Source organism: Electrona antarctica, assembly GCF_951216825.1.
Source record: "Electrona antarctica genome assembly, chromosome: 2".
Classification (NCBI taxonomy): domain Eukaryota; kingdom Metazoa; phylum Chordata; class Actinopteri; order Myctophiformes; family Myctophidae; genus Electrona; species Electrona antarctica.
The window spans coordinates 44,329,174-44,356,006 of NC_136807.1; the positions used below are offsets into that span (position 1 = coordinate 44,329,174).

The window sequence follows — 26,833 nt, forward strand, 5'->3', positions numbered from 1 at the left end:
GCCTGTTTTCCAAAGGCCCCGGGCACCGAGATCGCCTTTGGACGCCTATTTTAATATAAATTGATTACGGTGATCAACTGTGTCCTGTATGCACTCATAACACTCCGGTAGTGGTCCATTGAAACGGGAAAAAAATGGAAATTCCTGCTGGCTTATGCAGTCTATGGGGACGCAGTTTTTAGAACGCCAATATCTCGGATTCTTCTTTTTAGACCAAAAACAAGCTTTATTTGCGGCTCATTTCTCTAAACAATATGATCCTAGCTTATAAAAAGTATGTTTTGGGTGGATTAAATGACATTCGTGGCCATGGGACATGTCACATAGGAGATTTTTACTTCCCGACTCTCGGTTTCCGGCCAAATCGGCTTTCAGCGCTGTGGCGCCGAATGAGTTAACACTAGAGTGTCTGTGAGGTCTTTCTGACCCATTTTGAGATTTTGAAGTTGATTATCTTTGCCTGTGAAGCTCTCAGAAGGTTCCCCTTCCATGACTTTTCCTAAATATTCGATTCAAATCATCTCTTTTTTTCATCTGAAACATTTTCTAAATAGGATTTTAGGCATACTTTACTATCCCTGCCTACCGGTATTCGTTTTCGGTCATAATGACCCCTGCCACCCTTCCTCCCCCACTCCCGTGAGTGGACTTCACACCCACAGACAGCCCGTTGTTCAAGTTAAAAGACAATGGCTCTACCCCGGTGTGTGTGTGTGTGTGTAAACGTATGTTTTCTCATGCCAATAAAGCCCTTTGAATTGAATTGAATTGAATTGTGTGGCCTTTTTGACCTGAATTCAGCTTGTGTGGACTTAATTCAGTCATGCAAGTGTTAATAAAGAATAGTAAGAACTATTGCAAAGAATGTGCACACTCAGGTGCTTGAAGGTGCTGTGTGCATTGTTATGAGCATCGTGGCTGTCACAGACATGCGCAGAGATTGTACAGTCAGCGCTTGATCCGAGTACCTATAAAGCAGATCCAATTCATCGCCAAACCATAATAAATATATTGCTCATTTTATATTCAATAAATATATATTCCGTCCATTCTTGAGTTGTCTTGACTGAACCTACTTTGGAATATTCCCCATCTGTGTGTATACCATCTACTTTACATGTAGGCCTACATTAACACAGTGTGCACAATGTGTGTGTGTGTGTGTGTGTGTGTGTGGGGGGGGGGGGGGTCTTAACGTTTCCAAAGTTCTTTATTGTTATTCCTATTCTGGTCATTCATAAATCTTATTATCTGTTGGAAGTGGCCATGTCTCAGCCTACTGCCAGTGGCTTTGTGGCTGAGAAGCAATTTGACAACAAGCTGACTCTGAAAGAGGATCCGTGGTTGGGATACCCAGAGTCTTTGATAAGCCTGTCGGCTTTGTTGACATAATGTCTATACAGTACATCCTGGATGGATGGAAACTCACTTCCTCTTGATTGATTGAATACTATATTAGACAGTAATGCATCGTAAATTGAATTAAAGCTGCAAGCAGCGATGGTCGGGGGCCTTGCATCCCTGTCCACGTTAGGGGCAAATATCGACCAATCAGAGGAGAGAGCAGAGATAATTAATTCTAACGAGGGACGAGGGTTTTCAACCGAGTTCAGTGAGGCGACTCATGACTCTGTATGACAAACTGTTTTAGAAAAATCACACTTGTGTGAAGTGAGGGGCGCCTTTTGTTTGCTTTTGTATGTTACAGGGGGGGCTGCTTAACTCTTTGACTGGCAACATTGGACTCCGGCAAGCCGGAAGCAAAATCATCTAAAGATAATGTGGCGATCGTAACTTTAAGAGTCATCATATTTAATTATTGTAACCGCAAGGTAGCGACGATTTTTTAAATTTTAATGAGCTCTTAACAGCGATGTTCTGTTCTATGACCTCAATCTGAGCCTCAATTCCGAGAAAAATGTGGCCAAAGATCGCGCTTAAACATTTCATTGACAGACCAAAAAATAAAAACATAACACAGGGTTTAACTCCTTTAGCGCCATCTAGTGTTAGCATGCGCACACCTAAGGAATGCCGCCCGCATCCGTTCTCACTCTACGGAACTTGTTTCCCTTCCGGGTTATTCAAGAAGGTGGGGCCGGCCTTTGTTAGGATCACATCACCACTCGCATTAGCTCATAGCCCTTAGCATTACAACCAGTTACATTTGCTCAGCGATGCGGTACAAACTCACAAATGATTTACGATCGCCGGGTGCGCGGCGGCCCACCATACAGCGCTTTGAAAATCCTGTTATAATGGAGGCTCAACGGAGTTGGATTTAAAAATCCCATAGCCTGTGGGGGCGGAGGCTCTCCGGATACTAACCGGAGCAATGCTAAAAGGAAAACAGTCTGCGCTTTCATATATGGAGTATACGGTTGTCTACGAACATACGCATAGATAGCACCAGTAGGTACCGTTAGCCTCTGCGTACCGTTAGCCTCTGCGGGGGGCTGTGTCTGGGGGGAGGGGCTGCTCCAGTCGCCCCAGCACCCTTACTTCCCTCAGCCATGTCTCCACTGTGGTGCTGTCTGCGAAAATGGGGGTGTGCCCTCTATTTTATAGGTCCTCTTAAGTTGTAGTCCACGATCAGCTCTTTGGTCTTGTCGATGCTGAGAGACAGGACATTCTCGTGACACCATTGTGTGCGGTTCCTCATCTCTCCCCTGTAGTTGGTTTCATCGTCGTCAGTGATCAGTCGTGTCGTCTGGCAACTTGGCCCCTATGTAGGAGCTGTGCATGGGTGGTTTGGTCCAACGTACTAACAGTCATGAGTCCAACACCCTATACCCAAAACCCAACCCTAAACCTAACCTCACAGGAAGCCACGGGTTAGTTTTAACCTGCCAAGGGTTAGTTGTAACCTGCCATGCATGTCGGGAGCCACGGGTGAGTTTTAACCCGGCCATGGGTTAGTTGCGGGTCATACCAAAGAAAATGGGACCCAGTGCCTCCCTGCTTGACACTCAGCATCAAGGGTTGGATTGGGGGTAAGTCCCTGCGACATACTATAGCGTCATGTCCAGGGGGTGTACTTGTACATCAAGCTGCCTCACGCTACAGAAACAGGAGATAGGCTCCTGCCCTATGGGCCTCATGGCTCGGCAAGGCTACTACATACATACATGCATGTTGGGAGCCACGGGTGAGTTTTAACCTTCCACTGGTTAGTTTTAACCTACCGCGCATGTCGGGAGCCACGGGTGAGTTTTAACCCGGCCATAGGGTAGTTTTAACCTGCCGCGCATGTCGCGGCCATGGGGTAGTTGTAACTGTTAGTATGTCTAACAAACGTATGCACCCCCACTGTGCAAGTGTGCATGACCACACAGTTGCGGGTGTACAGAGGGTAGGAGATTTACTCAGAATTCAGGGGGGGGGGGGGGGGGGGGTACGTAAACATAGTGTCACTCCCTGTGAGAAAATCCGTAAACATTTCAACTCTGCCACTAGGCAGGAGTGTGCGTGAGACAAGCCCAATCTCCCCTGTGTATCACTACTAGGCCTCTGAGATTTCCTGCACCTCCTGCTTGCCTCTCATTGAAAATGAATTACTAGATGTGTCAGTCCCTTTCTGTGTAAGAAATCCCTTAATTGAAGCAACAATCTGTTGTTTAATCACTGTCTGATCAGCCTTTTAAGCTTGATGTTGATGTTGAAAGTACGTTGTGAAAAAGTGGTGGCAGATGCTTTACTTAAAGGACCACTTTCTTCACATAATTGGTCCTCACTAATGTGATAAAATACCACAATGTTTTCCTACTCTGTCTGCATGTCTCATAGGAGGGCTGTGGGCAGTTCAGAAACCTGTCCACCAGTGATTTGTTTTTAAATATATTTAGATTTGTATTATCGTGAGAACGATGCCTTCCATTTTTGCATTGCAACTTTTCAGGAATAGAAACCTTGCCATTTCTATTAACTTGGATTCAACATCGATGATCTCACTGATGGAGGCGTTTCTGAACTGCCCACAGCCCTCCTATGAGACACAGACAGACAGACATGATCATTAGTGAGGACCAATTACAGACAGGTTGAAAAGTGTTGAAGTGGTTCTTTAAGGAAAGGCGACCAGTAATAAAAATAGGCATGGTCTGTAAACTGTACTGAATTAGGCTAGATCACAATTATCTACATTTTATTCAATAATTAACTAATATTGGAATATAGAGCTATTTAACACTTATTTTAACAACAAATATCATACCACATCAGCTGGTTCTAATGAAACTCAGTTCTATAGAGTAGACTAAACGGGTCAAATGTAATCATTGGTTAATTCAATAACAGATATGTAACGGGGGGAGGCAATACAATTTCAATTTAGTATGGCATAATTTATGATTATTTCCCGTCAGTGTGTTGGGCACCATCAGTGTGTTGGTCGAGCACCTATGGTGCCCAGGTCTCGTGACATCATCAGGGATGGAGATGTGTAGACCCTGATGTCAGTAAATGCGACCTGCTGTCGCAGTTCAGCCCATATATGGAGATCCCTAATGTCATCAATATTGGCCGCAGCAACTCTACATCTGACTTCACACCATTAGATCTCCATATATATGTCAGAACCTGTTCTGACATTCCATATGTTGATCCTTCCCCATCCATCCTTCCTCTTCGATGTCTCCCTTTTGACTTAAACCTGTCCATTCAAATTTCAAACTCTAGACGGGCCTGCCCCAAAGTAAAAACTAGAGTTCTCAACAGGCCCGAAAATTAAGGCCCGGCCCTAATTCTCCATATGGGGCTGACCGGTTCTGACATTCCATATGTTGATCTGACCTCATCAAACCCTGTACACTCAAGACATGCTTCTTATATGGCCAGTACAGATTTCATTCCATGTTGATCTGACCCCCCCATGATAAAGCGCCATCGCTCGCCCAGCAGTCTGCCGTCAACGAGGCGGATGCGTGCACTTCTCGCTCTCAGGCGTCTTAATGTTTTATAATATTATAGTAAAGCAAAGTTAGACAAAGTATATTAAATTAGGCTATAACTCGCCCAAACTTTTTTAATTATTCTTATTTCACTTGTCAGGCTACTATAAAACGTGAACACCTGGTGACTATTAAAATCAAATTATATTGCGGTATAGCCTACTGTGCCTAAAATACAAATGTTTGGATGTTGAATAAAGAATAAAAATGGCAAATTAAATGAAGTGTACATTTTGTAGTGAGCATAGACTTTACAGTGTAACACATTGCACTGTAAATACCACGCACAGTATACAGTACATCAATCAGGTTGTTTTGGAAATGCAAGAAATTAGCATCTTGGCAATGTTGACATTATGGTACATATACTGCCACACAGCCAGGGTGGTGGAATTCATTTCAGTACAGAACTAGAAAAAGTGCCCTTTTGGGCACAGGTCTCCACCAGGAGGATAGGAGTGTGTGTGTGATGTTAGGCAAATTGTTTAGGAGTAATTTAAACATGTTTATTGGTTTGTTTGATTTTTCCAACAATTATCTTCATTTTGTTGAGGAAATGCAGAGCCAGATCACTCATAGCATCTCTGAGGATAAAATTCTGGATGAGCAGGACATGTGCAGAATTTTGTACAAAACGGGCCACTCCTGAAAACTTTGGAAGGCAAACTTAGCCAATCAGTGTAGAATCTGAGAAGTCTAACAGACTCGTCGTGATCACATGACTACAGAGAACATGTGTACCGATTTGCGTGAGATTTGGATGAAATCTGTACATACATAAACAATGTGTTTTGCAGAAATTGGCCTCATGGTGGCGCTATAACCGGCAGATGTGGAGGGATGCAGGGAAAATGTTTTTCCATGGCCTCTAGGGAGTGCGCATACATACGTTGTATACAAATCGATGCATTTATAGGTAAAAACAGGAATTGCCCTGTTATAGCGCCACCGTGAGGCTGATGTGGGAAAAAATGAGTGGCATGTCGTCCTCGGCCTAGTGGAAATGTGCGTGTATAATTTCACAGAAATTGCACACTGTGTTTGTGATTTGTGGCAATTTGTTCGAAACGGACCAATCATGTGAGCTTTGGAAGCCAATCTTAGCCAATCAGGATGGAAGATGGGAAATGGTGCAGATCCGTGTTGATCACATGACTATGGAGATAGTGTATACCGAATTGTGTGATGTATGGATAAAATGTGTACGAGTAATCTACAGAAATGTGTTTTGCCTAAATCGGCCTCATGGCGGCGCTATAACAGGCCGTTGAGGAATATTTGGGGTAGAGGTTCGTTGTTGGCATCCAGGGAGTGTGTGTGCAAAGTTTGGCATGGATTGGGCCAACGGTGCCGGAGATTAGCTGGTAACGGACGGACGGAAGGACGGAAGGAAGGGCACACGCGCACACACACACGGACGGAGTGCAACACATACTCTCTCCCCATGCCTTCGGCCTGGTGGAGACAATTACTCTGACATTGAAAATAGATAATTGTAACCACTTAGTGCACAGCACGTATTTGCCATGTTCAAATAAACTGAAGACCCCTGTCACATCATGCCTGCTCTTTGCCATAGCCGGTTCCCGTCATTTGACACATTAATAATAATGGTTTAAAAACAGAAATGCTTTTAAAAAATAAATTGTGAGCTCTATGCAGGGACCGTAATCAAAATGAATTGCCAAAGCCTGTTGTGCATGTGTGGTCTCCCTATGCAGTACTTAAGCAATAATGGCACTGTTAAGTCATAATGCATGAACATAATGCACTATAAATACAACAGTTTCAATATTGCCACATATTTATGAGTTCTCTCATTACGGTAAAGTATTCATACTTGTTACATTTCTACAGCTCTCAACAGCAGCATATAGGGATCTTATTCGAGGAATGAGATGTCAAAAACAACATACATTACTGCTTGCACTGAACTTTGAAGTGATCATATTAAAATGATTGTCTCTCTGTAGTCCATGCAGCTTAGCTTAGGAGACAGTCAACTCAGGCTAAATAATAAATAAATCATGTTCTTATTCCATTTTATCCTTCAATAGTTTCCATATTTCAACTCTAAAATTGGGACCCTATGAGGGAGTGCATAAGTCTCTTAAGAATACATTTTAGCAATAGCATCATCAAGTTCCAATCAAGGGGAAAAAACATTTTCAGTTTTAAATTTAACGCTTTACAGGCGTTGGACAGGCTTATAGTGAATTGAAAGAGGGAGAATATATCTTCCTACAGCCACATACATATACATCTGATCTGGATCCTCAAAGTATGGATACAGTGTTTATTGGTCAGGACCCAAAACTAGGATGTGAGATGGGTCACAGACAAAGAATCATTTCAGTGGCAGGGCTCAAAGGACAGCCGTCAGTCGGTCGGCCCATTCACCACTTTGAACCCAAACAATACTGTAGTACTGGATTGACTACTGGCGGGATTTAAATTGGCATTCTCTGTGCATCTTCGTGGATCCCAGGCGATGGCTTCTACTGATCTATAGTGCTACCATTATGCCATATGTTTGACATGCTCATGCTTTTTGAACAGAAAAAACGTTTTGAGCTATAAGCTGCTGTGCATACTTTTCCTGCTCCAGCGACAAATGGATGTGTAATTGTGTATAACTTTTTCTTTTACATTTTCAACTTGCACACAAATTATCTCAAAATCTAATGAAATGGGCAGATTATGAGGCTCACTGATTGCATCTGCATTCATGCCACCTGCCCTAGAAGATGGCCCCTACTGATTTGGTGACCCAATGGCAAGTTTTCCTAGTGCCACCCACAGGCCAACATTTCAAATTGCGTACATACACGATATCTCAAAATCTAAGCATCAGTTTACCATACAATTACACTTAATGCGGTCAGCAACCAGCAAGGATGCACCCTGCTGGTTTTGTGAACCTATGGGCCTTTCCACAGGCTAGCACCCTTTGGACAAAACTTTCCACCTGCACACGTTATCTCAAAATCTAAGGGTCAATTTGCCTTTTAACTTTTTGAGCACATTATTCTTGCTCCCAGGGAGATGGACCCTAAATATTTGAATGACTCTATCCTCTAGTGTTACCCTTAAGCAGATTCCATGTCCCTCTAGCACCATTTGGGTGTGAGCAGCACAGATTTTAGGGCCTAGGTAGGCTGCTTACAGGGTTTATTACTCATTGTATAGTTTAATTTATTGGTGCCTTGGCTAATGGTCAGGGTGGAACCACTTAGGAAGCACCAGTGGTAAATGGGCTGTGGTACAGTTTCTTGTGTCAGTGTGCTTTTATTAATATAAAAAATTCCCCCAACTTTCTGTGTAAAGGTGTGCATTCATTCCTATTGCTATATGCATCATTTAAACATGAGGTGCCCAAAAAGTGCTGAAGAAAGGAATCGGGAGAACACTCTCCCCCTCTGTAGCGTGATCTTGCAGTATAGCGCTATCAAGTGAAGTGCTGAGAAATCAAAATACAACTCTTCACACCAACACTCTACTCAAGTCTCACTGAAGCACAGGGAGCCACTGTTTTTCCACTGAGATAAACTTTGCGCTAAACTTTTTAATGCTTTAGCACATCAAGCTTGCTTTTTTAGTTATATGGGTGTCGATCCATTGGTAGCTGCTGGCCTTTATATGGTGGCTACCCTATATTGGGTTGTATTTTCCTTTCATTGTAATTCTTATGTGCACTGTCAACTAACTTAATATGGTGATACAGTACATTCATATTCTCTTTTTTAACTCCAGAGTTTCAGTCTTGGATAATGGAAGTCTACGGATTTCCAATGTTAGTAAAATGGATGCGGGCCTCTACACATGCGTGGCCAGAAACCAATTTGGAGTGGCGAGCAGTGCCGGCAGCCTGTTGGTTAAAGGTGAGCAGTTCTTCTGTTGGTTTATCTCCCAACTTAGGCACGGTTGCTTTCTATAGTATGTAGAAACTGCTTTTGATTCTGTATTATGGTTATTTCCGAAGGCTTTTCGTGTTAATCTGATGGATTAGTGATACCAGTGTAGGTTTAGCTATTCATTCTGCCTTTTTTTATAAACACAGAAATAACTGCTGCATTTTAAGTCAGACATAGAGCAGTATAAATGCTACTGTTCATTTACATGACATAGATACTACACACAATTAGTTGATTTGCCTTAGTTAACTATCTCTAACACTAGCTGTTAAACCCCAGTTCCCAGTGCCAGCATACACGTTCACTTTAAAAGACACACGCACGCACGCACGCACGCACGCACGCACGCACGCACGCACGCACGCACGCACGCACGCACGCACACGCACACGCACACGCGCACACGCACACGCACACACACACACACACACACACACACACACACACACACACACAACATTAGAACATTAGAACAAGCACACACTGTTTTCCTTTCGTCAGAGGCTTTTACATGGCGACAGCGTCGCGGTAACCTGACTCCGCCAGATGGGGCAGCAGAGAGTACACTGGGTTCCCCCCCCCTGCTCCCATCTGGGAACTCTCAGGCAGACTTGATGCCCGGCCACAAAACGGCCTGGCCAATCAGCAGCAGCTAGAGGCGGGATCAAGGCAGCACTGTGTATGTCTTGATCCCGCCTCTAGCTGCTGCTGATTGGCCAGGCCGTTTTGTGGCCGGGCATCAAGTCTGCCTGAGAGTTCCCAGAGGCACAAATTAAATCCGAAATGTGGATGGCAGAAAAGCCACCAAGGACAGCGATCCTGGAGTCGGACTTATGGAGGCTTGAAAATCCTCCTTTCAACTGGTTTGCACTATGATTATAATTGCAATCCCATAGTTGGAACGGTGGGGCGTTACGTTGCTATAGGAACCGGACCAATGTTAAAAGCTTCCGTAGGCCTCAACCATTATATAGACGGAGTATACGTTGGGGTACGTACGTATACGGACCTGGGATATGACGCCACCTAGCGTCGACGTCCGTATATATACGTACCTGGGAAAAAAAAGTTAAGAGTAGGCATGGCTTCAGACTCATTGCATTTATATGCGTTAATGTTTAATCCATACTTTTTGCCCATGTGGCTAAAAGTCATCCTCAGTTTGTTTAAGATTTGATTCCATTTAAATTACATGCTTCTGCAAGGTAATGAATTTCCAAGACCTTTCTAAAGAGCAGAGTCAACAACAGCGCTCTATTCATTAACAGAATGCCTTTTGCTAATTCCATCTCACAAATATTTTATTGCAAATTGGTTCGTATAGAAACCCATCTCCACTTTTTTCCCCAAGGCTCTTTTGCATGCAACAAGAGCCGTAGCTATACAGTACATAATGTGTACATTTATAGCCAATATTGGTCAACGATATTCAGGAAATTTCTCCAGTACCAAATCCAAGGTTCAAATACTGTATTAGCAGTCTGCAGTTCGACCCAGGGATGAAATACCAAGCATAACAGAAATACAAATGTAATCAATTTATTGAACAGTAGAAACCCAGAATTCTCATACATTGTCAACAATTCTTCTTCTTAAAAAAAGTCAAAACAGCAACATAATCTGACTTGTTATCACGCCACGAAAGAAAACACCATAGGGACCAAATTTGCTGTCAATCTTAACAATAAATTAGTGCAACAACTGTGAGATGAGATGGGCAAAACTTTAGCAAAAGCCCATCTCTTGTTTCACAGCATTGTGCCAAGCTTTCCTGTGGCTCACCTGAAATGTACCACTTCAACCACGTCAGTTCCCCTGAAGGGGGAAGCAGATATACAAGCCAGCTTGTTTTGACAGAGCCCAATATAGACCTTTACTCCCCCTGACATGCTGCGTTGGCTTGCCTGTCCATTAGATGCTTATGACATGCATGCATAATTCACAATGGGCCTGCCGTATGGGCTTCTCAGCCCATTCTATACTCTCTGCACCGTGCTGCTGCTAAATGAGACACCCAGTGGAGACAGACCAAAGATTATGTTGATGTTCTTTGTCTGGCCACACACGGAAGCAAATTATAGACTCTGCTCTGACCTGTGGAAATGGTAGATACCTCTTCTTTTTTTTCTTTTTGCTTCTCGCTTGCTCATTCTTATCTCTCTCCCTCTCTCTCTCTCTCTCTCTCTCTCTCTGTCTCTCCACCCCATGGGTCTTCAGTGACGCATCCAACCGTGCTTCAATTGATGAAAATTGCCTCGAGAGATGCAATTTAAATAACTGGCGGAAATGAAATTAATATATCCTGAGATCTGTCATTATGTTGTGCTTAGCATTCGGCACCAGACACTTTCACAAAAGCATGTTCATGGCAGTGGCGCTTTTTTTAAAGAAGTTGAAATAACAAGGAAACTATGTGTGGAACCATGGGCAGCCTGTGGAGGAACCTATATACAGTAATGCCTTCCTGGCCTGCTGTGTGCATTATGGCTGCCCTCCTCATAACCCTGTCCTGTTTATGACCATGTGTTCCTAGAGCCGACGGTGATCACCAGTCCAGCGGGGCACCTCGATGTCACAGTGGGCGAGAGCATCGTCCTGCCCTGCCAGGTGTCTCATGACCCCACGCTGGAGCTCAAGTTCACCTGGTTTTTCAACGAGCAGCTCATCCACTTCGGAGCTCACGGAGGCTATTTTGAGAAAGTCGGCGGCGTAAGTGCTTTACATGCAATCTCTGTAGTCGCTTTTTCTCTATGGTTATTCTCTCAGAGGGAATGAGAGGGGGATATATGTAACACAGCTCATGGATCATGATGACAGTGTCTGCGCCTACCTACAGTTGTAGTGCATCGATGCTTTAATATAATTGAAACGTCTCATCCAGTGCTCATTAGTTGACCATTTATTTTGTTGGCTGTTTAGACTATAGTAGAGCCTTATAAATGGATGGCCCTACCAGACCAGGTCTATCTTTGAATGTGTTCCAGATGAGCCATTTAAATGGTGATTAACACATGTGGCTTCCGTATCTTCCAGGAAGTACAGTATTGAATTGTTGTTCATTATGAATAATATCAAATTGGTTTTTATTTTAAGAATCAACAAGAGGGTCATTACGCTTGACAATACCTCCTCTATTGACAAAAGCACCAGCCAAGGGATCCATGATTCAATGCTCAGTCATGCGCTGGATTTGATCATCATAGCACCAAATACGTATATTTCTCTTTTAATTATGAAAGGCAATTATAAGGTCCTGGCTTCTCATCACCTCGGCTTGATTCTGCTTTCACTCAGGATCACGAGCAGCAGCAAGTGCTTCATAATTGTGTTTACCGCCACAGTTCAGTTGAGCACTTGACTAGTGCGCCATACACTTGACATGATGTTGACATGTTGTGGTTGGGAAGCTAGTTACTCATGACTTGTGATCAGAAAAACAGTTTAAATTGACTTTCATTATCTGTTTGGCAGAGGCTAAGACAGAGATAAAGAGCACCGTAATTATTTTGTTTGTGAGCAGTGACATTTTTCTTTTTAGTTTTTTGCCTCTTTCGTAGAGCAAACTTAGAGGAAGCTTTTCAGTGTACACCAATGAGCAGATGAATGCAGGGAATGCCGTTTCCAAGATACTGTAGTTAATTGTTACATGTCAAGATTGCAAAATCATTTTAATACGGTGGCACAGCACAGCCACAAGTCAAGTACTGCCCACACTCATATCAATTCTACACACTTGGGAATTTTAGTAATAACAAAACCTACTGTTAGATGCTTGCAATATTGCTAGCCCTTAATCTGCATGAGGGGTGGGTGGGCTTCACTCAGTCGAAAATCTTTGATGTATCAAAATAACACAGGCTTTAACAGCACCTGGAGAAGATAAGAAGTGACTGTATGATCTGGGTGGCCACGATGCTTAATATAGACAAGTATGTTCCTTGGGAGTATAACAAACAACACGCAATATAGGAAAAACTGAAACCGCGCCATTAATGTAAAGCTGCTGCGAATTACAGTAAGTCCCAGTTTGGTAGTATAAAGACAAGAGTCTTTCAGATCTGTCTTGCTAAATGAATCGTTCCCACTCTTACTTCCCACTTTGTTACAGTGAAATTAAAATTGCTGTGTTGGAGCCCCTTTATGAGAGTCACACTCTCATAGTGTGACAGTTTACATCTGGCTTCCTGAAGGACACAATGGCAAAGTCAAGTCCTTCACCCCACGTATTGATTAACTCTCTTAAACTGTCAATTTAGAATAAAAATAAACAAAATACAGATGTAAAAATGTGTAATTAATTTTCTATTTGTTGCCATTGTGTTGAGGTTCTCATAATAAATGTCATCGTAGTTTTGTGCAGCTGTACAATCTGATGGGGCCAAACCGTTATTTATAAAACCGGTATTTAAAAACTGATGTAGCATTTAAACATGTATTTTCGCCGAACAACAACATGAACAGCCCCTGCCCTCTGGAAATCTCTTCCCATGGAGATTGGACAGACGTCAAAACATTGGACTCTTTCATGTCCGCCCCGAAGACACACTTTCACAAACTAACCATTTGCTTTGGCAAATAGTTTTTTATTTTTGTCAATATAAAGCGTCCTTGGGTTTTTGAGCAAAAGCTTAAATGTCAGGTCATTGAAAATCATAACCTTGCATTTCGTCACTGTCGGGTGGAATGGATGTCCAATGGATCCACTGTAGTTATTATTTAGTTATTTAATCTCAAGCTCTTTAATTGGTGAAATATTTAAAAAATCCACACACACTTAAACACTAACTTTTTTCAAAAATAGCAAGCAAAAATCACAGATCTGGCCAACTAACAATGTGTGTCACATTGTCACTTTCGAGTGACGCTATACAGGATAGGATAAAGTAGGGCATTCATTTACTGAGGGGAAAAGATTGAGATAAAATGGTTTCTGCCTGATAGTAACGATATGCAGATACGGTACTGTACTTGAAGTGTTTTAGCCATCCACCCAGGGAGGCACCCATCCAGCCTTTCCCCCCATCACTTATCCACCTAAAGTTCCTTATTGATAAGACATCGTACTGCTTTGAGGGTCGACCCCACCTCCCTCTGCTGGTCCCCTGCGGTGGGTGGTTGGAGAATAAGAACTTGCTGAGGTGACAACCTCACCACTTATCATTCAGCGCTGCTCAATAACGTCATTTTGTAGTAATCCACCCACCGAGGTGGGTGGGTGGATAGCTAAAATTGGAGCATCGAGGGGCCTTTAGCGCTGAAAGGAAGTGCTTTAATGATTTATGGCTCTCGTCAGCTTTGGCCTCATCAGATACAGTAGTAGTACAGTATTTGATAGATGCATGAAGCCCTGATTCCAGCTTGTGAAACTTAACATTAAAGAGCCCTCCGACTGAGTCACTGAGTGATGGAACTACAGCAATTGCCTGAAACAACCTGAACCAACTTTAACCACATTTATATCTGGTATTGAGGAACATTCTCCCAGAGATACAGCTTAACACACAGAAAATAACTCCAACAATAAGACGTCTACTCTACATTGATCAAACACCTAAAACCAGTAAGACGCCTGAGGGCAAGAAGCGTGCACGCATCCGCCTGGGTGACAGCAGACTGCTGGGCGAGCTCTGGTGTTTTGGCATGGGGGGTAAGATCTTAATTTTCGGGACCGTTGAGAACTCTAGTTTTTGCCGGCTGCCGGGCGCGGCTGCACTAATAACTTTGGGGCGGGCCCGTTTAGAGTTTAAATGGACGAGTATCAGTCAAAAGGGAGACATCGAAGAGGAAGGATGGATGGGGAAGGATCAACATATGGAATGTCAGAACAGGTCAGCTCCATATATGGAGATCTAAGGGTTTGAGGTTTGAAATCAGATGTACAGTTGCTGGCCAATATTGGGATCTTCATAATGAGTACCACAGACGAAAAACAGTCTTAAGTCCAAATTTCATTCTGACCCCTCCACGAAAAGGCCTCGTTGTCCTGAACCCTTATCTATCATTTATACATTATGGATCAATAGTGTGGACTTACAGTAGACTGTTTTTCGTCTGTGGCATGGTCTTAATATTGATCTCCATCCCTGATGATGTCACATGATGTCACGTGCTCCATCCCTGATGTCACGTGAAGTCACGTGCCCGACCAACACACTGATGGAAAATGCATAAGTTGTGTGGAAATATAAGTGAAACTCCCCTCAATCATTTCTGAGGAGTATAGTTTATCATGTGTGGATGGAAATCACTAATGTCAAATCATTACAGTATTCTGGATGTTATCCTATGTCCGTCCACAGCTGGTTTTGCAACCATATCCGTTTAAGTTGCAGCTGGTTCATTGTGAGGTTTTGATACATTATATTTTCTTAGTCCATAATGGTATTGTTGCTTGTGGCATTTAAAGTTGTCAAAACGTAGTGCATTCCATTCATACAAAACTGTATCTACCAGGTGCTTGGTGCAATGCAGACAATATAGGCAAAGAAAAACATCTGCATCAGATGCCTGATGAAAACATGGCAAGTTAAATACAAGTGAAAATCTATCTACTGTGCCGGTATTTGGTAAATGGTAAATAAATATGTATATTATCAACACCTGATGTCTAGCATGTCAATATTTGAGAGAATTCATGTAACAGGTCAAAGCATTAGCTGATGGTCCAGGTGATTTGATTAATCCCTCTTATACCCTCCAGTGTCTTGATTTAGAATTAGAACACACACACGCGCACACAGTAAAATTTGTCTCAAATTGCTATAGGGTGAAAAAAAAAATCAGCATTGTAATAAAAAACGGCATAAGACCCAACTATGGGAAAAAAAAGTAGTTAAAAAAAGGCTGACAAGATGGAAACAATTAGGGACAATTAGCTCCCACGCTGGAAAAAAATCATCCTTTCTCAGTCCATTGTTTTTAAATTATACAATGCTCAAGGGGATATTTGCTACAATAGTGTCAATGTAGCCCATTCCTGTCAATCAGTCAAGTCAAAAAGTCAGCCAGTCAGTCCTGTCAAGCATTCCTCGCATTTTATCGCATGGATGCATTGCCGCACAGACTTTCACAGTGGTCTACACTACAGTATGCACAAACCTACTCTGTGCCTGTGCTGAACAGATAATGAAAACAGTATGTGCACTTGTAATGGAAAGGAAATTTTATTCTACATATCCAAGTGCCACACTCCTTATACTGCAAGGATGAGGATTTGTAAAACTTTTTCAGGTTGGTTTAAGAAACCATTAAATCTTTATGCCAGGAAATCATTCCATCCACCATTAAGACATTTTAAGGATGTCATACAATTCTGAAGATAATCTGTATCTCTCAAAAATCTCCCTGGCGTTACATCAAAGTAATTATTGAATCTTACAGCCTGTTTCACAGTAGCCAACTCCTCTAGATGAGACATATAAAATGTAACACCAGCTGTAGTCCAAGGATAATCATCACAATGGGATGAGATGGAATAAAAGGATCTGGCTGAAAGGAGCCTTTAAATTCTACACAAAGAAAGTCCTCGTAATTCAACCAGGAACACCTGCACTAAGTCATGTGTCGAGTCCTTGGGTCCTCTCGCCATAACCCTTTTCTTCGATTATTTAAATCAGACAAATGCCGAAAGAAATCACGATGTCATTGTGCTCATACTTGCTGTGTTTTTATTTCATTTGTGCAATTATTGAATAGCAATAGGTTGTGACAGGTTGTATATTTGAACCACCACACTATCCACCCTTATGTGGACTACTTTTCTTTTTTTTTATAATATTTATTTTATTTGGAAAAAGCAGTAGAATAACAGCATTTCTATGCATACATAGGACACAAGTGCAGTTCCCAGGATTTTTTTTTCACCCCTCTTCCCTCCCTCCCCCCTCCAAGTGACTCCATCTCCAGTGTCTCTGTGTCCTTGCTTTCTTCAGGACTACATATGGCATCAGGTCAACACTTAACAGGGGCAAAGGGCAATATCGCTTCAGAGTGTACATTTCAGAAGGAGAAAAAGTGGACTACTTTTCCTTTGTGGATCTACCATGTGGATTGTTGCCTCCGTTTTGGCCTTATGTGGACCTGCCGTTGTCTTGTTATGTTTTGCACCTTACTGTATGTCTAACCTCATGTCTGCCACTATGTGCACGACGTACCGATTCGTTGCCATTTTGACCTGAGATCAGATTCTAAAAATGTCTTCCACATCCTGACAGTTTTCTGAAAGAGCTATGTTTCTATGTCAGTCGTTCTTCGATTTTTCAAAAATAGCAGACCTACAAGCTCGTAGCGCGCCACTCGGTGGCGCGCTATGAGCTTGTAGATCTGCTATTTTTCAATAGCTAAAGCATGACATGATGCCAACACCAAAAGGGGTTCCCGCCCAAAATGGGTTAATATAAAACTTGTATTATGTCTAACCTAATGTATACCTGCTGCTTATTTATGCTACGCGCATACAGTATAATTATGTAGATATCTTAGATTGTCCTTTTCCACCCGTAAACATGTGATGTGACAATAAAACCGATTGGGATTCTTCTGATTCTGTGTTGACAGCGCTCAGCGGGTGACATCATGATCCGCAACATTCAGCTGAGGCATGCTGGGAAGTATACATGCGCCGTTCAGACCAAGGTGGACAGTGTCTCCATCGCTACTGATGTGGTGGTCAGAGGTATGTCAACTCGGCTAACTGAAGTAGACAGTAAACACCTTACAGATCTAATGTGTACATTAAGAGATGACATTGTTAATCAAATTAATCTGCACCGACTATGTGAAAAGTTGTCATTTAATTGATGTTTAATCTCACACACACACACACACACACACACACACACACACACACACACACACACACACACACACACACACACACACACACACACACACACACACACACACACACACACACACACACACACACACACACACACACACACACACACACACACACACACACACACAGTAGCAAACAGGTGGTGGTATTGTTTTCAATACAACAAAGTACCTTAAGAAAGTGTAGGCAGCTGTTACATCCTTGAGATATAGCCTAGCTAATCATTCTATTACAGCAGCTGTAAGCATGAGTAATTATACTCCCATTATGCGTCTCTTTATTACTCATCCGTGCATTTATACTGTATGTTGTGCATGCACCTTTTATCCTGAGGGATAAAACAATGAGGGCAAGAACAGTCACAGCAATATCGGTAATGTCAATTTAATTCTTAAAGTGTAAAAAAAAAACTGTTAATTATGGCCATAGGTCCCCCGGGCCCCCCTGTGGAGTTTCAGGTGACGGAGATGACAGAGTCCACTGCCTCTCTGTCCTGGGGACCTGGTCTGGACAACCACAGCCCCATCCTCAGTCACACTATCCAGGCCAGAACGCCATTCTCCCTGGGCTGGCAAGCTGTCACTACAGGTAAGAACTGCAGCCTTGAATGGTGTTTATCTACTGGACTACTGCAGTAGCCGACCAGCTCAGTGGCCTTGTGGTTAGAGTGGTGTCCGCCCTGGGACTGGGAGCTTGGGGTTTGATCCCCAGGCGGGTCATACCAAAGACTCTTGGGACCCAGTGCCTCCCTACTTGGCACTCAGCATAAAGGGTTCGATTGGGGGTAAGTCCCTGCGACATACTAGCGTCATGTCCAGGGGGTGTACTTGTACATCATGTCCAGGGAGTGTACCTGTACATCAAGCTGCCTCACGCTACAGAAACAGGAGATAGGCTCCTGCTTCATGGCTCGACAAGGCTTATTTACTTACTTACTGCAGTAGTGAAAATGCCATTGTGCACAGAGTACACACGCACGTGTATTCTACATCTATCTTGCAATACAACAGCAGAACAATATATTCTTGAAATCTAATTTGTGTATTGCAATTGTCTTCTAAATTATTGTGTAACTTTCAGCATCAGAATATAGTGAGGAAAAAGTTAATCCGGTCTATGCGGCAAAAACACATTAGCTCTTGAGGCATGTAGTGGGAAAAATGGGACTTCTTCAGTTGTTACAGGGGATGCCTGGGTGAGATGCCGCCGATGAAATAATATCCTGGCATATTTTTCATAACATAACATGAATTAGGTGAAAGAACACATCGCCTACTCGGTTGAATTACAGTGGCAGATCGAGCCATGCACAGTCAAATCCTCATTGTTCATTTATCCGCAGTTGCAACACTTGAGACTGTCCAAATAGATCAAATTTGATTCTGCTTGCACTCTTGAGTTAACCCATTTTGACCTGAGATCGATTTTTCAAAAATAGCAGATCTACAAGCTCGTAGCGCGCCACTCGGTGGCGCGCTATGAGCTTGTAGATCTGCTATTTTTCAATAGCTAAAGCATAACATAATGCTAACACCAAAAGGGGTTCCCGCCTAAAATGGGTTAAATGAATACACAGAGGATACTGTGCACTCTTTTGATGAGAGGTTATTTGTGTGTGGTGTGTGTGTGTCTCAGTGCCAGAGATGCTGGGGGGGAAGCAGCTGTCAGCCAGCGTCATTGACCTGAGTCCCTGGGTCGAGTACGAGTTCAGAGTCCTGGCCACCAACGCCATAGGGACAGGAGAGCCCAGCAAACCGTCCAAGAAAGCCAGAACCAAAGAAATGCGTACGTGTACAATTCTGCTTACATTTTTAGCCACTAAAGCCCTATTTTCAACGTATATAAGCCGATATACGGTCTCTCACAACACGTCCAAAACTAATACAAAATGCACATACTGGTACAATTTAACTTTGTATCATTTTTGAGTGGTGTAAACCACTCCTACAACTGGCTTTGTTAGTCTGTCTGCCTGTCTGTCTGTGCGTCAAAAAATGAGCATGGTGCATTGTGATTGGCCGGAATGAGACATTACGTCAGTGGCCACAGCTGATCAGGCTATATAAGACCTTTCACCACTCAGTTCACACGGGTGTGATTTTTTATTTGAGAATGACGATTGTGACGATATTGAGGCTGATTCTGATGATTTTGGTGATGATGGTATATACACAGGTATTGTGATTGACAATAACGAATGATAAATTAATTCATCACCATATCATCGTGATCGATATATCCATCAGAATCATACTCATAATCGGAATGATATGATTTTGATTATTGCGATTGTTATATTGATGAAGTAAAAACCATACCTCCCAAAACGATGCTTGATCTCTCAGCTCCAAGGGCGACTCCTGCCAGAGTGAATGGAGGTGGTGGAGGTCGATCTGAACTGGTCATCACTTGGGAGGTAAACTTGTCTTTCTGTGGAATAACAATAATAATGCATTTTATTTATAATGCACTTTATATTTGGACAAATGTCAAAGTGATACGATAAACATTTGCATAAAAACTAGCTCTGGTCCATAGCGTTCTCCTTAACGCGATTTGGCTTTTTCTATTAAATGGAATTGGAATGACATTTTTCTATTGACAAGATCTGCAGATGGAAGCACGGCAGTAACAATTATTATTTTCCGTCTGGTGCAATATTTCATTTTCTGTCCAAAAGGTGTATTTTAAAAGGTGGGGGTTGAGAGTCTTATTTTTTACTAAGTCGAGAAAAATATTCGGCGTAAAAATACCCAAAGAGTCGCATAGTGTTACGGAGAACTCCTAACACTAGGGACCAGAGCTACATAAAATTCACTACAACCCTGTAAAATGTAATATACATTTGCAAATATCGCCACACACAGCTGGGAGCTGAACTGGGAAGAATAGTGTGTTCCATGTGTTATGTCCTCCCGGTAAGGCTCCTCACTGTCAGGTGAGAAGAAGCGAACTGTTGGCGACACGTGAATCGGAGGAGACACATGCTTGCCTACACCCTCCCTAATGAACCAAATATGGGGCTGCTGTGAATCAGGCAGTAGAGCGGCCGTCTTGGAATCTCAGAAGGTTTCAGGTTCGATTCCCGGCTCCTCCTGACAAAGTGTTGAAATGTCCTTGAGTAAGACACAGCAAAACCCCTGAGCATTGTAATGTAAAGTGCTTTGGAGAAAAGCGCTATATAAATAGTCCATTTATTTACTATTTACCAACCCGTAACGGTCAGCAGCGACAAGGGACTACAGTGGGAATTGGCCTAATGACTACATTTGGATAGAAAAAAAATAAGAAAAAAAACTGTTTACACTAGATCCTAGGTCCTGAGTCATTGCTCTGAGTCATTTCACACCTTCCTATAGCCGGTTCCCGAGGAACAACAGAGTGGCCCTGGCTTTGGCTACGTGGTGGCCTTCCGCCCGCATGGAGCACAGGGCTGGATGCAGGCCGCCGTCACATCCCCGGAGGCATCCAGATACGTCTTCAAGAACGAGAGTATTCCTCCCTTCTCTCCGTACCAGGTCAAAGTAGGGGTGTACAACAACAAGGGAGAAGGTCCCTTTGGGCCCGTGACAACCATCTACTCAGCTGAGGAAGGTACAGTATCTCAGTATGCTTCAGTCAAAGTTTTTATTTTGCATAAGAAAATCTTCAAGGATTTTGCTGTGTGATGCTACTTCAATATTAGGTTAGTTGTGAATGAGTCATAAAATGTGTCGTGATTGTATTATAACCCCATTAAGCATATTATAGGCTGCACAGTTTCATCACAAATGCAATGCTTAAGGCTTTACAAAACATTACGAGTCCAGGATGACCATGAAGGCATTATAAGGACGCACTTCTACAGCATGCAGAGGGTTGGACGTTCCACTAGTTAAACTAATCTGTGTGACCCCCAGTGGTCCTTGAGAAAGTTCCAGGGGGTCCCCAGCTGAATGATAGATTAGGACCAAACGGGTCCATTTGGTTCCACTTGTACACACTCAAGAGTTAAATTAAGTTTGATTTTGCAATATACATTGGGGTCCCAGGGATAGGAATGCCATTACATGGGGGTCCATAGATGCATGTCAAACTGCAGGTCCTTGCAATTAAACGGGTTGAGCCGTAAAAATCTTCTTATGGGGGGTCCCTGGCATATCTTTTCAAATGGGGGTCCACGGGCTAATTAGTTTCATTTTGGGGGTCCTTGACATGAAAAGGTTTGAGAACCATTGATGTAGGCAATATGAAATATTGGTGCAATAACAGGTGCACGATAAAAAAATAACCTCAAAGTGAGGTTGAAATGTTGTACTGTACTATTAAATCATTTAGGCCCGACTTCGAAATAAAAAAAACGTTTGCTCTGAAAGAATATATATACCCATTCAAAGATTTGTGCCGCATTTTTATGATTTTTCAAAAATAGCAGACCTACAAGTTCATAGCGCGCCACTCGGTGGCGCGCTATGAGCTTGTAGATCTGCTATTTTTCAATAGCTAAAGTATAACAGAATGCTTGAAACACCAAAAGGGGTTCCCGCCCAAAATGGGTTAAATCATTTTGGGAGCAGAAAACAATTGCACAGATATAATAATCTCTTCTAGCTCGATATTCTAATTTGGTTCAAGTGTGAAACATTATGCAATTCTTCTAAACACATTTGCAGTGCAGTAAAATATCAAACACATTTTAAATTAGCAATCGCCTATTTGAGTTTGCCACTAGCTAAAACGATTTAAATGGTAAACCTGTGTCTATTGTAATTGTCTTAACTCAGTCATATTTAAATATTCAACTATGAAAATTAAAAAGCCAGATACAGTTCGTAGTGTACGAGTTTAACAGCATTCAGGCACATGCAGGTTTTACTAAAGTCATGCAAGTTGCAAACCCTTATCAGAGCCTTTAGCCATTACCAAAAAAATTAAACGTGTCACTTGTTATCAAAACATGGTAACTCAAACTCAAGTGTGCTTTTGGTCGGCATGCTAGCTTCAAGATATGATTAATTTACAATGTGATTTTCTGGTGTTGATGGCTAGTTATGTCTTGTGAAAATAAGACATAAGTATAAATTGTCTTAAAGTATTAAAGACATTTTATGATGCATGTGAAGCTTGCACTTATAACGCAGCCCTGAATCCTTGCCTTATGCACAGCTGTCGTTTTCCAAGTGTTTGATTTCTTGTTGTGTTCCTTGTATGTGTGGATGCACGTGGGCCAACAAACAGATTCAGAGAGTGTGAAACAAATGCTCTGCCAATATCCACACCTTCAGAATTAACTCAACACTGAAACCATTAGGCCAACAATCTGTGAAACCAACATAATTACACTGTACTCCGTTTCTACATCATTATCCTCTGCTTCTCAGAGCCCAGCAGAGCTCCAGTGCGACTGAAGGCGAAGAGTGTGTCAGCGTCCGAGGTGGAGGTCACCTGGAAGCCCCTCACCTGGAGCAACAACCGCAGACGTATCCTGGGATATGAGGTCAGGCCAGCATATGCCCACACACATGCCAACCGTTGTATTCACGCTACATGCAGCTTTAACTGAAGCAGGTCTAACGGTCCAAACGTTTCATCTCTAAATAAAGTGTATAATACGAGTTTGAGAACAGTGTGCGGGAGTTCTCTCTTTTTCGGCCTATCGATATTTCCTCCTACGCACCCGTCTATGCAGAACTGAAGGTGTGCATGAGCCTTTACAGTCAGGCAAAGGCAACATAGAAATGGACACAGCTAACATTTCTGCGATATTTAGACTTTTTCCTCCTCACTGCAATAGCAGTTGACCTTTTGAGACATTGTCTTCGTCTTGTATACGAGTATACATGGGAGCCACTAATCAATGCGAGCACTTTCAAGCCCCCACAGGACGCCCAATGCACAAGTCTAGAGTTGGTGTGATATGTGATAACAGTATGCTTCCAGTAATATTTACCGATGGAGCCAACCAGCCATTTCAGAATTACCATTTTATACTTGCCTCCAGGAGGCAAGCATCTCTCCCTTTTTAACTGCCAAAAGTCACAACATTGTTGTACTATTCGGCCATGACTCACTGGAGCTGCAATGCACTAATCTTGTAACGCTGCTGTATTACATTAAAGAAATAATTTTAAGTAGATATAGAGGCAGCATAAATGTTTAAAGGGTGGACATGTACAATGGCTGTCACTGTGTGCGTGCCAAGGAAGGATAATCTGTATTTTCGGTGCTGTATTACAGCTGCGGTACTCGAACGAAAGAGATAAGCAGGACACAGCCAGTGTGATCAGAACGGTGGGGAACAGGACGGTGGTGCTCGTCAGGGACCTGGAGGGGAGCACTACCTACTACTTGTCTCTGCGAGCCTATAACAGTGCCGGGGTGGGCCCACAGAGTGCCATCGTCAATGTCACAACCAAGAAACCACGTAAGCAGGGGTCACGTACCAACATGTCCATACACAGACAAATGTGTCCGTGGCTAAGACTTGGGGCTCCATCTTGCGCCACCCTTATCCCTTAACGTATTTCTCATTTTTTACTATTTTGAAAAACATTTTAAAACAGTTCAACTAGCCGATCTACATCGAGACATTGTGAGCTTGTAGATTGGCTATTTGAACTATTTTAAAAGGTTTTTTTAAATAGTAAAACATAGCAAATTAGTTCAGGGATAAGGGTTAAGGGCAAGATATAGCCCTTGGTCTTGTCCGTGGGAAATTTTTTGTTTTCTGTTTTACACACCATTTAAATTTTTCTCATAACACCCACTTACTGAATGTAGTCTCTCCAGGTTCTCCAGAATAAGTATGGCAATTTTTATTATTATGCCTCTATGGCACATTAGGAGTCCACTGGTACTAGTGGTTCTCAAATGTTTTATTTGCAAAGACCCTCTTTGTGTTCAAATGCTGTTGTTCCATTTGAACACAGAGTTCCAGATCTGTTATGGTCATTCAGGGCTATCAATTTGTGTTTCTGGTAATATTATTGTCCACTCATTTTGTATGTGCGTGGCAAAAATGTAATGTTGACAGAAATGTCCACCACAAGCCAACATGGTGATGGCCTCTGCACGTAAGGAAGGACTGCTGCTTAGACATTGTGATCACGAAGCAACGCGCACACACACTAGCCGTCTCCCTTATTTTGTACTTATTGAATAATAGAATAGATAGTCAGTCTTTGGATATAGTGGTTGCTGATGTATGAGAGGTGTCACAGGAGAGGCTGAAATGACATATCATGTCTCTTCCCGGTGAGCTATATGATTTTGCAGCACCACATAAATGAGTGCATGTTTTGCTTTTATACCATGATGCCCCTTACTTCGTGAAACAAAGAGACAGGGAAACGCACCATTAGTTCACCTGCAATTTGCACTTCTCACCACTCTAGTCTAAACATTCTGTGACATGAATATAATGGACTATATTGCCACTTTGCAGCCACTTTGCAGCCAATGAGGGCACCATTACGTGTATTATGACACCAAGGTAACTTTAGCTGTAAAAACAAATATGGACTATTAACAGGAATTGTTCCCCGTCTCGTCCTCTCCTGTACCCAGCACAAACAGAGTGCTAGGAACCCATCTCTTACGCCCACTCATTCAGTAACTTCAGACTGTTGCTGCCAACTCCCTACCGTGGGAATGATAAGCTGATAATGAGAAAGCTCCTTCACGCCGAGTCAGTTCTGGATGTTACTCCATATTGATCGTTGGTTGTTTTTCTGACTCGGCTCTATCCCCCCTCCCCCCCCCCCCCCCTGCAGCTCCCAGCCAGGCCCCAGTCAAGATCATGTGGAACACGTCCAATTCCAAGGTTATCCTGAAATGGGACCAAGTTCATGCCCTGGAGAATGAATCCGAGGTCACGGGATATAAGGTACAGTAAAGGAAGGGAGTTTTGCACAGCTTTAGAGGATTGCCTGCTGTGTGTGCTCCATTGAAGATATGGCTGCAGCTCTGTGACGAGTGAATGGGACTATGGATTAGACCGTAATGGGGAATGACCCATAAGAGCCTCGCAGCCATGGCAGCCTGTCAAGCGATCCACTGCCTTGACTGGGTCAAAACCTAGTATATGGTTAGACTGCTGGAGAGTTTTAACATGAAATGACATTGAACAAACGGTTGGCTAACTGGTAGCCCTCACCAACTTACTAGCAGTTGCCGGTAGTGTACGTCACGTGACTCGCCGGTCGGAGACAATGGAGGACGTCCTTGTGTTGTCATCATCATTTCATCATTTTTCGACCACGGTCGAGATCATGGATTTCACAATGCCACGCCAGACTTTCCGGTCCTTCATTGCCATCCCCAGTTCCTGCTTACTGATGCATGTGTCCCTAGCGATGACATCAGGGAACGACAAGTTTTCTTCCTCTGGTCTGCTTTGAGGCAGGATTCCAAAGAAGGGAAGCTATAACCTCATTGTCAGCTCTGTAGCAGTGGCCGGCATTTTTGTTTTGTAATGATGCAGGGTTTTTTTGCCCATAACTCTCAAAAAAGTGTTGTATGATCTCTGCAAGCAAAGAAAACCACCAATGAAAAATATGCACAGCAGTATAGCCAAAGGAAATAATCTCAGCAACAGTCAATGACTAATTATCACATGGATAAAAATAAATAAATAAAATAAAAACTTACTCCTGTTATCACACAGAGGCAAATAAACTAAATTATTATCATCTTCAAGCTATTACAATACCCCTCACTGGGGCAATGTGCTTGTAGGAAATGCTCAAGGCAATCAAACAATCACCTTGTTCTCTGTACAGCGCTACAGCACATTCCCAAATCAAATCAACCCAACACAGACACACAAACTTAGTAACACAAATTGAAATTGTTGCACAGGTTACTCACATTGTTATTCACGCTGCGCACAACACTTGAAATGACTCTGTTGGGTTGCAGGCCCTTTCGATCACAAAGGCACCAACTCATGCACCAGTGCCAATGAGCCGTTAGGCTGGCCAAGTTAGCTGCTGGAAAGGAGTACAAACATGGTACTGTGCAAACAAAAGGTGTGTTTAACTGTTTATTCACAAAGATGACAGAAAATGGTGCCAAAAAGACAGGCACTCCAAAACAAGTGACATGATTAGTGCTGTCCAACTCTTTTACCACTGGCAGCCTTTTATACTCAG

The 26,833-nt window shown here is 42.7% G+C and overlaps 1 protein-coding gene across 1 annotated transcript in view; it reads left to right on the forward strand.

Moving 5' to 3' along the window:
• cntn3a.1 (contactin 3a, tandem duplicate 1) overlaps nt 1-26,833 on the forward strand; it is a gene marked incomplete at its 5' end in the record, with an annotated part of 112,839 nt that overhangs the window by 79,249 nt on the left and 6,757 nt on the right. Inside the window, 10 exons of the mRNA XM_079515628.1 lie at nt 8,703-8,830; nt 11,397-11,572; nt 17,420-17,537; nt 18,132-18,290; nt 19,338-19,487; nt 20,048-20,118; nt 21,062-21,296; nt 23,063-23,178; nt 23,919-24,105; nt 25,454-25,566. Of these exons, the coding sequence (XP_079371754.1) occupies nt 8,703-8,830; nt 11,397-11,572; nt 17,420-17,537; nt 18,132-18,290; nt 19,338-19,487; nt 20,048-20,118; nt 21,062-21,296; nt 23,063-23,178; nt 23,919-24,105; nt 25,454-25,566 (1,453 nt within the window). The remainder of the gene's footprint in view (nt 1-8,702; nt 8,831-11,396; nt 11,573-17,419; nt 17,538-18,131; nt 18,291-19,337; nt 19,488-20,047; nt 20,119-21,061; nt 21,297-23,062; nt 23,179-23,918; nt 24,106-25,453; nt 25,567-26,833) is intronic.